The following is a 14,847-nucleotide window of genomic DNA, read 5'->3' as shown; positions in this document are numbered from 1 at the left end:
TGCTTTGGAAAAGTTACCCTTTTTCTTTCCTATTCCTGGCCGTTTCCCAGTGTAGGCAATATGCACACTGTTGTAGTGTATACTGTATATGTTTGGACCAGGCAGTTCTGACCGGAAACCCAGTGAACATCTCTGGTGTCTGACCCCTAACCCTGTCCCACCCTGGGCGAGCCCACCTCTCTGTTCAAACAAGTCTCTGTGCAAAACATTATGTACCTGTTGTTTTGCCAATGTGCACATGATAGATAGATAGAAATGTATCCAGTGTTGATTTTGACGGTACATTTTGTTGAAACGTTTTCGTTTGAGTCTGGTTGTAACTGACTAAATAGTAAATACCTAGTTTTAGTTGACTAAATAGTAAATACCATAATATTTTTGATAAATCTACAGTTGATTTAAATGTTTGACTAAAATTAATAGTTGGCTGGCTGTGATGCTGTTGAAATGACAAGCTCACAACGTGTCATGCTGCGACATGTGAGCTTGTAGACTGGCTATTTTTGGAGAGTGACACAGCCATGCATGAAATTACTCATTTTAGTTCTACTAGATCTCTTCTGCACTAGTGCCTCCCTGACATTTTAGTCTATAGTTTTTATTTGTTGACAAAAATGTGTGTGTGTGCGTGTGTGTGTGTGTGTGTGTGTGTGTGTGTGTGTGTGTGTGTGTGTGTGTGTGTGTGTGTGACTACTTTGGAAGGGGAAGCTTCTGTTTACACCAATTCATAGCTGTCACTCAACTCCTCTGCTTTTCACTTTCCATCCTGAAGTTGTCCGTCAGGAATGTGTGATTATATATAACTGACAATGGCTCAGTGCAGAGTGCACACAAAACAAAAGTAAATGCATTGTGCTTCTTTTTGTCTGTGCGACATAACCTTTCTGCATTCTTCTCTTAATGCGTCCGTACCTCGAGGGCATGCACTGCTGCTTTGCTACAAGAAGACGGACAGCCGTGCGTGAACCACCTGGAGAGCCTCACGACTTGTCCAGACTAATTTCCTGTCCTCCGCAGCATCTCTCTAGTTTCAAGGTCCTATGGTCCTGCGAGAGGCCCTGAAACCAAATCCTCCTGTACTGTACATGATTTCATGCAGCCGGTTGTTACACCAATAACATGTTCCTCGTCCTTCCTCTGTTGCAGGGGTGGGCACAACTTTGAAGCTGGAGAGGGCAACTATAGTTCCACACTCACTCCAGGGGGGCACTATAGTTCCACACTCACTCCAGGCGGGCTACTATAGTTCCACACTCACTCCAGGCGGGCTACTATAGTTCCACACTCACTCCAGAGGGCCCACTAGAGTTCCACACTCACTCCAGAGGGCCACTATAGTTCCACACTCACTCCAGGGGGCCACTATGGTTCCACACTCACTCCAGGGGGCCACTATAGTTCCACACTCACTCCAGAGGGCCCACTAGAGTTCCACACTCATTCCAGAGGGCCACTATAGTTCCACACTCACTCCAGGCGGGCTACTATAGTTCCACACTCACTCCAGAGGGCCCACTAGAGTTCCACACTCACTCCAGAGGGCCACTATAGTTCCACACTCACTCCAGGGGGCCACTATAGTTCCACACTCACTCCAGAGGGCCCACTAGAGTTCCACACTCACTCCAGAGGGCCACTATAGTTACACACTCACTCCAGGGGGCCACTAAAGTTCCACACTCACTCCAGGGGGCCACTATAGTTCCACACTCAATCCAAGGGGCCACTATAGTTCCACACTCACTCCAGGGGGCCACTATAGTTCCACACTCAATCCAGGGGGCCACTATAGTTCCACACTCACTTCAGAGGGCCCACTATAGTTCCACACTCACTCCAGGGGGCCACTATAGTTCCACACTCACTCCAGAGGGCCACTATAGTTCCACACTCACTCCAGAGGGCCACTATAGTTCCACAATCACTCCAGGGGGCCACTATAGTTCCACACTCACTCCAGGGGGCCACTATAGTTCCACACTCAATCCAGGGGGCCACTATAGTTCCACACTCACTCCAGGGGGCCACTATAGTTCCACACTCAATCCAGGGGGCCACTATAGTTCCACACTCACTCCAGAGGGCCCACTATAGTTCCACACTCACTCCAGGGGGCCACTATAGTTCCACACTCACTCCAGAGGGCCACTATAGTTCCACACTCACTCCAGAGGGCCACTATAGTTCCACACTCACTCCAGAGGGCCACTATAGTTCCACACTCACTCCAGAGGGCCACTATAGTTCCACACTCACTCCAGAGGGCCACTATAGTTCCACACTCACTCCAGAGGGCCACTATAGTTCCACACTCACACCAGAGGGCCACTATAGTTCCACACTCACTCCAGAGGGCCACTATAGTTCCACACTCACTCCAGGGGGCCACTATAGTTCCACACTCACTCCAGGGGGCCACTATAGTTCCACACTCACTCCAGAGGGCCACTATAGTTCCACACTCACTCCAGAGGGCCACTATAGTTCCACACTCACACCAGAGGGCCACTATAGTTCCACACTCACTCCAGAGGGCCACTATAGTTCCACACTCACTCCAGGGGGCCACTATAGTTACCAGAAAACACATAAAGAGTTAGCCCTGAATGACCATACTGTATACTTACCGCATGACTACAACAGGTCTGTAACTCTGAGAGTATACAAATGTAACCAAATGGACCCGTACATTTGAATATACTCTCAAGAGTTAATGCAACCACTACTAGTTGGTAAATAAGCGTCATACATATTTGTCATACATATTCTGAATAAGTATGAAATAAGATTTAGAGGCTGTGCCGTTTGTAAATTAGCTAAATAAGAGAGAAAGTGTGCTGTGCTGTGCTGTGCAACAAACTTTGGAACTATGTACAAAAACCAATTTCACCCAACTATTTACTTGAAAAACTGTTATGTGACAACTGACAATAAAGATGATTCTGAATTAAACTTGGAGACTTGACATTCAGTAAGTGGGTATTATGTTCAAAATTCAGTATTGTGTAAAAAAGAAAATCAAAACATTTGCCACAGACAAATGCCGCGGACACATTTATGACCCCTGGGCACCACACCACAATCTTAGCTCAACTGACTTACAGTAGCAGGCCCAGTACTGCCTAACACTGTAAACATAATCTGTAAAATGAAGGACAATATGGTGTGAAATTGTGAATGAGATCTTATGTGTCCTTAAGGGGGCACGGTGGCACAGTTGGTAGTGCTGTCGCCTCACAGCTAGAAGGTCCTGGGTTCGATTCCCGCTCGGGACGCTGTGGGTGCTGGCGGCGTGTTTCCTCCTCCGCATCATCAGTGCCCATACCCGAAGGCGGGATTGGCGAAGTGTGGAGTTTGCATGTTCTCCCCGTGTCCCCTAGGGTAGGTACCCTCACAAAAAGCATGCAGTAATCCTGGTCACTAAACTGCCAGCGCCTGATAGAGGGGAAAGGAACTGGTTGGAATAACGTGTTCCTTCCATGCGCTACGTCCAACCAGGGAAACTCCCCCCTGTCAGGTGTAAAGGAGCAACTTGGACACTCAGGCATGAAGGAAGCATGAGTTCAAGTCTGTTGCTCTCCCCTTGTCCCCCATATATGGGGACTAGGTTGGTGGAGGGTGTGTAGAGCCCAGGATCACATTAGATGATTGACACAGGGGTGAAAAATGGGTTACAAATGACAAATTCTTGTAAATCTACGGAAATAGGGTTGATGGAAGTGTCCGTAGAATAATGGACAATGTCCTGGCAGCAAATTACCCGCACCTTTTCCCGTATACTCTAAAAAACATATATTTTTAGAGTGTATGTTTGAGATAAGGTGCCTGGGCTACATGCTCAAGCAGCCAGCTACTGGAACTGACACCACAGTCTGGTGTCAGTTTACAAATACAATGCCCTGGCTGGCTGGCTGATGATGATAATGATATCTTTAACATAATCAGAAGAAGACAGACGCTACTCGGCTTTAATCTTCTTGAGGGTCATCATCCCTAAACATGTCACAGTTACCTTGAGGTTGAGGGGGGCACAGAGGGCCGTCTGTGTGGAGGAGACAGACAGATTATGGTCCATATGTTTGGAAAATATGCCCTTTGCCCACACTAGCTATAGCTGTGTGAGTAGAGGAGTGATGCTAATCATATTTTACTCACAGCAACAGAGGCATTTTGTAGCACTTAAACACATGTACTACTAGTCAACAGTGCAAGGTGGCTTTGCATTACATTTCAACAGCCACCACAGCACATTTAATACAGAGTACAACTTCTGCTAGTCCCCTCACAGCACAGTAAAAATGATCAAAGACCTTAAGTTATGTTCCAAAATGTCAGCAGCATATTCGTTTATGTTGGAGTTGGGCAAGCTGACACAACACAGCCCGGATAGTGTGATATTAATCTGACAGAGAAATGCACTGGGGTGGGGACCTGATTGCAAATTAAAAACACAGCCTCGTTGTCAGGACGGGAGAAATGCCACCTTTGTCCAGAGCGTTAGCCATGGATTTAAACTGACAAGTTGAAGTCTCAAGACTTTGGACTTTACACAGAGCAGAGTCATAAATGAGAGAGAGAAGCATGTTATATCTAATCAATGTATACCAGATAGTATCAGAGGGATACTATTTTAACACTGTAACACAAACCTGCACTTTCTGTCAATAACATACAACACATCTCTCTTCCCGTTTCCTGGCAACCTACGGTGATCTATCAATAAAGGCAAACAAGCCCAAAAAATTATATACAACATTCTGTCATCATACAACACACATGTATAGTATGTGATTGTGAACACTGTGTACAGTGTGTCTGCATACAGTACGATACTTCACCAAGATACCCATGTACCTGTCTAAATACTTCACCAAGGTACCCATGTATCTGTCTAAATACCTAAGATACCCATGTACAGTACCTGTCTAAATACTTCAGTAAGATACCCATGTAACTGTCTAAATACTTCCTTAATGTCAACCACAATACCAGAGGGAGTTCAACAAACCATGTGCAACCTAGATTCGGCACAAACAACAGACTAAATTATTTTCGCTCCTATGCCACCAAAATGTGGAACGCCCTACTGATAGGTATTTTTCTTTTGTAGATCTGTTATTTTGGTGGAGGAGATTGTCATGGGGCCTCTGACCTGGTATTCCATAGGTTTCGCTGAATTATGGCCTTGTCTGCCACAAACTTGCAATAATGAGAGGTGTCTGTTGCCTGCGTATGACCTTGTGTCTGGGTGCCGGGAAGGTATCTTATCTACTAGGTTGCCATAGCAACGCCAGCCTCTGTGCACTGTTGCTTTCCCGGTGAATTGATTTATGAACTACAAGTCATTCAAAACTACATATCCCACATATCCCATGCATAGTTTCCTGGTTGGAAAATAAGCAGGGAAGCCACTCCTGGCTTACACGTCCTTCTTTACACTGTTCCCATTTTGAGTAAAAAAGTATAAATACTGTCTCCCATTTTGAGACAGGCTGGAGAGACCATTTTCCACCTGTCCTCCGGGACAGGTTTGAATCTTATTGTAAATATATTGCTGTATATGTGAATCTTAATTCTTTCTCTCATGAATCATAATACAATGGCTAAAATCTAATTGCTCTGACTGGACATCTTTTCTTTCGGTGGACTTTGTGATGCATCTTTGTATTTAAAAGGTAATTCTCCTAAAGTAACATTTTTTATATTGGCAATTCTCCTAAAAGTACTCTTGTTAAATCTAATCTAAAGTATTAAACTATTCTAATCTAAAGGGTGTTTATATCCAGTTCTGTAAAGTTACAGCCTTCTGCTCAGTGTGGCTTGGCTCCTTCTCGCTCTCAAAGGGCACCTACGGACGGCTGCAACTCAAAACTAGCCCCCGCAATACCTGAACCCCACCCCTTTTCCCCCTCAATGTATATGTATTTTCCCCCCTTTTTACGTCATCTATGATGATTTATTGTTTTTGGCTATATAGAAGTGTCTCTAAATGTTATGATGAATTGAACATGGTGGACCCTATTGTAAACAAGTGTAATACTTTATGGTGTCGTACACAGTTAACAGGTTTGTATTGAGTTGTACTTTAAATGTACGGTATACTGTAATCTGTTAATACTTTCAATCAATCAATCAACCACAGAGAGAGAGAGTTAACACAACAGTCCACCTCACTGCATGCAAAAAAAGGAGTGAGTTTTGCCTGTTTGCGCACAAGAACAACAACAAAATCACACTTGTGTGAAGTGAGGGGCTCCTCCCACTGTATTCTTAGGCACGGTTTTACTGAGGTTGAGGGGCGGCCAAAGCATTTCCAGGGGTCCCCGGCCACTGATTTAGTGCATTAAACTAACCCATAGACTTGGCTGCCACATGATGTAATTTTCAGAAGCCATGCATTGGGGGGGCTATAGCGGCGCACCTCAAAAATGAGAGTGAAAGCCGTACTTTAATCCCATTTCCGATGATGCCACTACTACTGAACCTCACAAGATGCCACTCAATGTTAAGCTGCCATTGTGTATCTGCACATTTGTGTGCCAACGGCGGCAACAATGACCACAACCCACATGAACAACATGAGTCTCCGAAAAACACGCACACATTGATACACGCACACGCACAGAAGGATGCAGTGTGTTGACATTTAGTGTGTACGGCACACACAATGGAATACCTTTATAACCCAGCTGAATAATCCCAGATATTGGCATTCATATTCACGAGCAGCAGCAGCACAGCTCTGGGTGATGAAACCTAAATGACATTTCTATTCTGTTGTGAATGGACAAAAACCCTCCTCCTCCCACTCTAAGCAACACGATGACAGATGACACACTTCTCTAATGTTTGCCCGCATGTCTGAATCACTTAACTAATGTCACATCCAACGTCACTGCATGCTCCTTAACCCATTCTGGGCGAGCCGGGAAACCCTTTTGGTGTTTTAAAGCATTATGTTATACTTTAGCTGTTGAAAAATAGCAGATCTACAAGCTCATAGCGCTGCACTCGGTGCCGCGCTACGAGCTTGTAGATCTGCTATTTTTTTTAAATCATGAAAATGTGGCACAAATCTTTGTATATATATACAAGTAAGACGCGCAAACGCGTGAAGCGAACGCAGCTCGTGTGTGTGTGGTTGTGTGTGTGTGTGCTACAGCTGCGCCCTGTGTGTGTGTGTGTGTGTGTGTGTGTGTGTGTGTGTGCGTGCGTGCGTGCCACAGCTGCGCCCTCTGGTGGCGGGCCGGTGGTGTAACAGCGTGACACCACACAGCGTGACACACACACACACAGACACTCAGCCCCTGCTGTCATAGTAAGTGGCTCACTGCGTTCGCAATTATTTCAGAGCGAACGTTTTTAACTCAAATCTTTGCTTCTGGGGGGTCCTTGGCACTACATATTTTCAGATGGGGTTTGATGGCCAAATACAGATAAATCTGGGGCTGCTTGACGTGAAATAGTTTGAGAATGAGAAACACTGACCTAAAACATGGGTTATGTTCAGAAAACTGACAAGATTTAGAAGACATTTGTAGAATCGACCTCAGGTCTATGTGTTAATTCTTGACAGATGACTAAGTGGCATCAATGTAAGGAATCCAGCAAATTGCAGGTTTTTCTTCATTATTGTCTCCACCAGGCCGAAGGCATGGGGAGAGAGTATGTTTTGCACTCCGTCCGTCCGTCCGTCCGTCCGTCCGTGTGTGTGTGTGTGTGTGTGTGTGTGTGTGTGTGTGTGTGTCCGTCCGTGACCAGCTAATCTCGGCCACCGTTAACACGGTCGATGCCACATTTTGCACACACACTCCCTGGATGCCAACGATGAACCTCTGCCCCAAACTTTCCAGAACGGCCTTTTATAGCGCCACCAGGAGGCCGCTTTGTGCAAAACAAGTTTTTGCACAGTACACCTACAGATTTTGTCCAAACATCACGCAAATTGGTACACAGTCTCTCTAGAGCCATTCAACGAAACCGGTCTTTCAGATTTCTCAGACTCCATCCTGATTGGTTAAGATTGGCTTCCAAATTTCACAGGAGTGCTCAGTTTCAAACAAAATGCTGCAAATCATGAACACATCGCGTGATTTCCGTGAAATTGTGCACCCACATTCCCACTAGGCAGAGGACGAAATGCCACATGAACAATTTCAACTCAGCCTCAAGGTGGCGCTATAACTGGCCGAAAAGTGTTTTTACCTCTAACTGCACGGATCTGTGGATAACCTGGTGGAGACCTGTGCCCAGAAGGGCACTTTTTCTAGTTGTATTTGAATCCAAGTGTGAAGACCTGACCTGGCCTGCACACTGTAACGGGACTCCCCCTTTCATTGGCGTTCCTCCCTGATTGCATCTAAATGTTAACATTTAACTTCACTAAAACTAAGGGCTCTATTTTCATCCATGCTAAACCACGGCTTATCCCTAAACTTCTTCTTTTTTTCTTTTTTTACTATTTTGAAAAACATTTTTCAATAGTTAAAATAGCCAATCTACAAGATCACAACGTGTCGATGCTAGTAAAAAAAAACATGCAGAACAGTACAACAGAACAGGTTGAATAATGCTTTTGTACAAACTATGCCTAACCCTAACCTTAAGCTTAATAAGTTTACATCACAGATATACATGTATGCCTAAACCTAAGCTCAAAACCCTGTCCGACAGAATAAGACCTGGAAAAAACTAGACTCTCCCACACTGTAACACTGTACGTGTGTGAATCCAGGTTTGAGGACCTGTCCTACAGTATATACACCATACACACTGTAAGCAGATCAACTTAATGAGTCTGTGACTTCTCAATTAGACAATTCTCAGGTGGCGCACTAAACTACCAACTGAGTGAATAGAACAATACACTTATACTCAGAATTTCTGAAACCTGAAAAGTGACAGCAGTGAATCATGAACACGTTCAGACCTGTACTAACTTTACTGGCCTCATGAGAACTGAACTGACACAGCTATAGCAAATGGAACAACAGAGAAAGAAGATGCAAAGTTGGTGGGCCATGCAGCCAAATGCAGTGATTTGGTTCAGTAACACTTTGTTAAATGTACAAATAAACAAATAAATACATGACGAAATCAAAAGTTAAATGTACATGTTTTAAACCCATAACAGGCAGGCCTATATGATCCATAATGCATCATATTGGATGGAGAGTGAGACATCAGTCGAACACCTGTTTCCTGAATCATTACAACAATAGCACTGGGTCTGGCCTTTATAGTAGCCCATTAATGAATGACTATACTTTTAACTACATTGTGTTTATATTTGAATAACAAGCGATAGATGAATAACCTCTCAAAGACCTCCGTGTGTCAGTCAGAGTCATCCTTTATGTAGCCAAATCGTGCTTTTTATTATCCCTTCCCAAACTTCTTCTTTCGACTCTGGTGTGTGTGTGTGTGTGTGTGTGTGTGTGTGTGTGTGTGTGTGTGTGTGTGTGTGTGTAAGCACGCGTTAATAACAGCTGATTGAAATCATCAGTGGCAAGTAACAACAATTGGCTACTTTGTCTTTGAACGTTTCTACGGAGTATCTGATACATCACACACGCACACGCACACACACAGTCACACACGCACACGCACGCACACACACACACACACACACACACACACACACACAAAAACAATCCTAACGGCGGAATGGATACAGGCTCTCTGCTCTCCTACCTGACTGGCTTTGTGGAACTGTTTCTTCAGCCCGGCCACAGACATCCTCCAGATCTGTGTGAAGCTTCTCAAGAGAAAAACGGAAGAAATTGACTAAATAAAAGGAATTAAAAGATGTAAAGTATTATTGTAACGGCCCCGGGGGCGCGCGGAGCGGAGCGGAGCGGCAGGTTGTTAGGCACTAGACTACATTACAGGAGGGTTTCCTTTCCTGCATCGCAGAGACGTCGCCCCCGTTGTCAACGGCGATTGGCTGAGGGCGACACGGGGAGGCGGGACTAGGCGCCCGCTGTCTACGGTGATTGGCTGAGAGAGACATGGGTAGGCGGGACTATAGGCCCCCGTGGCGTGCTTGTGTGTGTGTGCGCGCGGGCGTGCGTTGAATCAAGTCGAAATAGCGTCATCATTATTAGCCTATTTAATTTAGTTATTCACACCAGCAACATCGACATTGAAATACTCCCATTGTTGGTATAATTAATTATAATGAATAATATACCATCGAGATAAAATAACGGAAGTTAAACTACTCCACACAAACCCTTTGTGATAAAGTAAGTAGAGTGCATGTTTTAGTCATCTAACATGAGACATTGCCGCCCCCTACTGTTATTGGACAATAGTGAGGAAAATAGAATTGATGTCCTGCCAAAAAACACCTGCAGAGTCAGACCAGAATGATTTGGTTCCATTTTGTGGTTATGGTTATGGTTGCAATCTTAAAGTTTGAGAACCACAGTTCTAGCATACAATTCACTATAGAATATTAGAGACACACAGTGGCCTTGTGGTTAGAGTGTCCGCCCTGAAACTGGTAGCAAGGTCGGGGTTCGATCCCCGGCCGGGTCATACCAAAGACTGTAAAAATGGGACCCTTAAGAGATAGGGGGTCAAATGTGGAGAACAAATTTCACTGCGGTAACGTGTGTGACTAATCCATGACTTTGACTTTGAGGTAGCCTACACGCCATCGCTTATTTACTGTTATATAGTAGTGTATAGGCTATTTGTATTATGATACATGAATTGAGCATGGTGGACCCTATTGTAAACATGTGTAATGCTTTATGGTGTCGTCCCAATTATGCCCATAATATACAATTTACAATTTACAATTTAGGCATTTAGCAGACGCTCTTAATCCAGAGCGACTTACATTTAAGCAAGAACAAAAGCATGGGAATACATCACATAAAAGCATTTATCATGAAACATGCCTAAGCTAAGAAAGTAACAGTGGAATATCTATATAATGAAACTATACATACACTATACATATTTATAAACTATACATATTTACTACTATGCTATACATATATGTACTATGGCGTGCTATGACTATATACAATACAATTATAGTGCTGTCTAATATGAAGTCCTTTGTCAGGCATGCCCAAATATGCAGATGTCACGTCAGAACATCATCAGGCCAGCTCCATATATGGACATAGTGCTGATCAGGGCCAGAGGCCGGGCAGAGACGGACTCGACACCGGGCACTGCACCCCCTGTGGTGGTGTGGAACGCATGTGTCGAATTTGAAGTCGGTGGGGCGAACTGTTCTCGAGTTACGTGGATTACAGACGATACACACGAGGCACTCAAGGAGAGGATTATTCTTATTTTAGGGGCACTAGCCCCTCCTATACAGCTTTTTGTCCTAACCCGTGTCACATTTGCCATTGACAATGAAAGGAGAATTTTCATTATGTGTCTGAGCAAATCAAATGATGTATAAGAGCGCCCCTCAGTTCACACGGGTGTGATTTGTTTTTACAGCAGTGATTTTCAACCATTTAAATTTCAAGGACCCCCAGTTTGACATGCATTAAGCTACAGACCCCCATTTAGTACAAATGGATTTTGTACTCTCTCAGAGACCCATAAGGGTACATTTGGTTCCTAATCATCTCATTTAGCTCCCCATGCACTTTGGCCCCTTTTCCACCGGTTGGTTCCCAATGGGAACCAGTTCAGTTCTTCTTGGTTCTTAGTCCATGAGCCAGAGCTCCAAAATTGAAACGTTAATTATGAATTGAGTGGGAAAAACTATACCTATTATTAGATTGTTATCACCATGAAACTTCCCCAATTGAGTACTTACACGAAGACAATGATTTATTGTATTACAAATTTTACATTTTTAAATATGCAATTATGTAGGAAATATGCAAAATAATCGAAATTATGAAATAGCTACTACTGTGGAAAGGTTATAATGTATTAATTTACTTGTATTGATCCTATAAACAATTTAATATATAGGTCTAGTGTTTCCCACCAATTTTGGAGCTCTGGCTCATGGACTAAGAACCAAAAAGAACCGGTTAGGGGGTCTTTGAGAACCACTGATTTAAGATATGCAAATGAGATGGAATGAATTATCTTGTTTGGTGTGATGGACAAACTGCACTAATAATGTGTTGTGCTATTTTATGCTGATGACACTTAGAATGCTGCATGTATGTGACTGATGTAGTTGAACTTAATTAAGTTAAAAATAAAAGATATAGGACCTTTACCTTTAATATTACAGTATACTGTAGCTATTTAATATCTAGTCATGATAACTGTGGCGGCTGTCACCTAGAAATCCACAGGGGGGCGCCCTCCCCTCAGTATACATGCAGGGAAATAGAGTATTTATGAGATATTGGTAGAATTCAGACTCTCTTCCATAAATGGCTTTGGTTCAAATGTACCACAAGAGGGCAGACTTGTGACACTTTGCATTCCAGCGCTGCCATATTAGACCATAATACTAAATGCTGTGAAAGTAGAGTGTAATTACCCTTCACTTTATTTTTGTATCAAGATTCATGGCATGTTCACTGTCAAAATGTGTTAGTTAGGGCAGTGGTTCCCAAAGTGGGGTCCAGGGACCCCTAGGGGTCCTTGAGAGAGTTCCAGGGGGTCCCCGCATGCAGCTAAATGATAATTAGGAACCAAGTGGACCCGCATGGGTCTGTAACACAGAGTATGAGCTAGTGTACATCATTTGTACACTCTCAGAGTTAAATTAACAATACCCATTGGGGTTGGAGATAGAAATGCCATTAAATGGGGGTCCGTAGCCTAATGCAGGTCAAACTGAGAGTCCTTGTTATGAAAATGCATTATGGGAATTGTAAACATATTGTAAACATATATTTCTTTGCAAAACGGGTGAGGTGTCCCTTTAACGTGTGTTAAACGTGCAAAAGTCAATATCCATATAGGAAATAAAAGTTATCCATAACACAGAGAGAAACTTTTTTAATTTCAACTCTTCATCAGTGGCGTGTAAAGTAAGTAACTAAGTACATTAACCAAGTACTGTAGTTTTTACTTTACTGTATATTTCCAAATTTCAATATATTTCACTTCGCACTACAATATACATCTCAGACGCTATAGGCACACTTCACTGCAATTATTTGAAAACTTTAGTTACTATAGTTACTTTATTACGATTATTATCACAAAACATATAGTCATTACCTTATACACATTTGACCCTATACATTTTGGCCATTTTCAGCTCACCATCAGGCACGTGCAGAGAGTGTTAGAGACGAGAGGCAGGGGCTGAAATCCTGTAAGATAATAGCAGATCTACAAGCTCACAACGCGCGGTGCGCTGAGAGCTTGGGCCGCAACACAGCACTCTTTAGCTACTGGAGATGCGGTGTACGATATGGAACAAATTGGTTCGACGCAAAATGCTGCGTTCAAGTTCAGGAGACTTGGGGGAAAAAATAGCAATTCTGCTGAATGCTGCCTTCCCCCGGCATGGCATGGAAAGGAGAGGAGGGGCATTTGCATTTCTTTCACCGTAGTAAATACTGCATCCATCCATGGTCTGGAAAGGGCAGTTGACAGTTGTTTTACAGACAGGTAAAAGGGCAGGGGCTCATTTCAAAAGATGTTTAAAATACATTTCAAAACTTGTGTAACCGGAAGGTTCCCATATAGTTCGATCCCTGCTGTGGGCTCCCCCAGAGTTAGTGTCGAAGTTTCCTTGAGCAAGACTCTGAACCCCTAATTACTACTGATGTGCAGGTTGGTGCCTTGCATGGTTTCCTCCGCCATCCATACGCTGTATGAATGTGTGTGTGTGTGTGTGTGTGTGTGTGTGTGTGTGTGTGTGTGTGTGTGTGTGTGTGTGTGAATGGCTGAATGTAATGCACTACTTGAAGGTGGGGGGGGGGGCATGAGGATTATGAAAACTATTCGTCCCTGTGTGTGTGTGTGTGTGTGTGTGTGTGTGTGTGTGTGTGTGTGTGTGTGTGTGTGTGTGTGTGTGTGTGTGTGTGTGTGTGTGTGTGTGTGTTTGCGAATGTATAATGCTCAACCATGTAAAGTGCCTTGGATAAAACCGCTGTAGGCTATAAATGCACCGTTTATCATTCATCCATAACACAGAGAGAAACTTTTCGTTTCAAGAATCCCCCCCCCCTCCTCCCCTCTCCCTGTCCTCCACTGCTCCTCCAATAACTCCTCAAATCTCCCCATCTCCCCATCCCCCCCACCCCCCACACCCCCCTCCTCCTCCTCCTCCTCCTATGTGGAGGAACTCAAGTCATCTGCGGTCCATCTGGCCACTGGCTGTGCGGGAGCGGTAATACCCCCTCATATTCCTCCTGCTTCCCAAGCACCCGTGGACAATCCATTCTCCCTCCCACTCCACTCCACTCCACCCCTCCCCCCCCCTGCCGGCCCTGCTGATCCCCATCCCAGGACTAGAGAGGTGGGATCCGGTGTCAGTGCCCCAGAAAGACCCCTCTCTCTCTCTCTCTCTCTCTCTCTCTCTCTCTCTCTGGAACATGTGGGGGGCTCAGCGCCGCGCCAAGCAGTGTTGCTCAGAGGGGCTCAGTTTCACTGTTTGGAATTCTCACAGTAGCTCATGGTGGAGCGCTGCCTGCAACAGATCCATTGTTTCCCAGGTGCTGCTGCTGCGGCCTGTGTGAGAGAGAGATGGACGTCCAGCCAGTCTATTCTCACGCGTGCACGTGCACATGCACACGCACACATGACACACACACACACACACACACACACACACGCACACACTTGTGTCCAGTGTGGTGTGTAATTGTAGCCTGGTGTTTGTATTTTATTGAAAAAATAATAATAATAATCACGTCCAAACCAATGACTTTGAATCGTTGACAA

General features: G+C 44.3%; 1 protein-coding gene across 2 annotated transcripts in view; it reads right to left on the bottom strand.

The window, feature by feature from the left end:
* The window catches only part of sh3gl3a (SH3-domain GRB2-like 3a), a 44,297-nt gene extending 34,451 nt beyond the window's left edge, over nucleotides 1–9,846 (bottom strand). For both annotated transcript variants that reach the window (XM_083759483.1, XM_083759484.1), the window contains exon 1: nucleotides 9,694–9,846. In XM_083759483.1, coding sequence (XP_083615609.1) covers nucleotides 9,694–9,738 — 45 coding nt within the window. In that variant the 5' untranslated portion in view covers nucleotides 9,739–9,846. The remainder of the gene's footprint in view (nucleotides 1–9,693) is intronic.
* Nucleotides 9,847–14,847: the final 5,001 nt, after the last annotated feature.

Source organism: Protomyctophum parallelum (assembly GCF_964188405.1).
Source record: "Protomyctophum parallelum genome assembly, chromosome: 2".
In the NCBI taxonomy this organism is placed as follows: domain Eukaryota; kingdom Metazoa; phylum Chordata; class Actinopteri; order Myctophiformes; family Myctophidae; genus Protomyctophum; species Protomyctophum parallelum.
The sequence above is the reverse complement of the archived record's forward strand: the minus strand, read 5'-3'. Positions and strand labels throughout refer to the sequence as shown.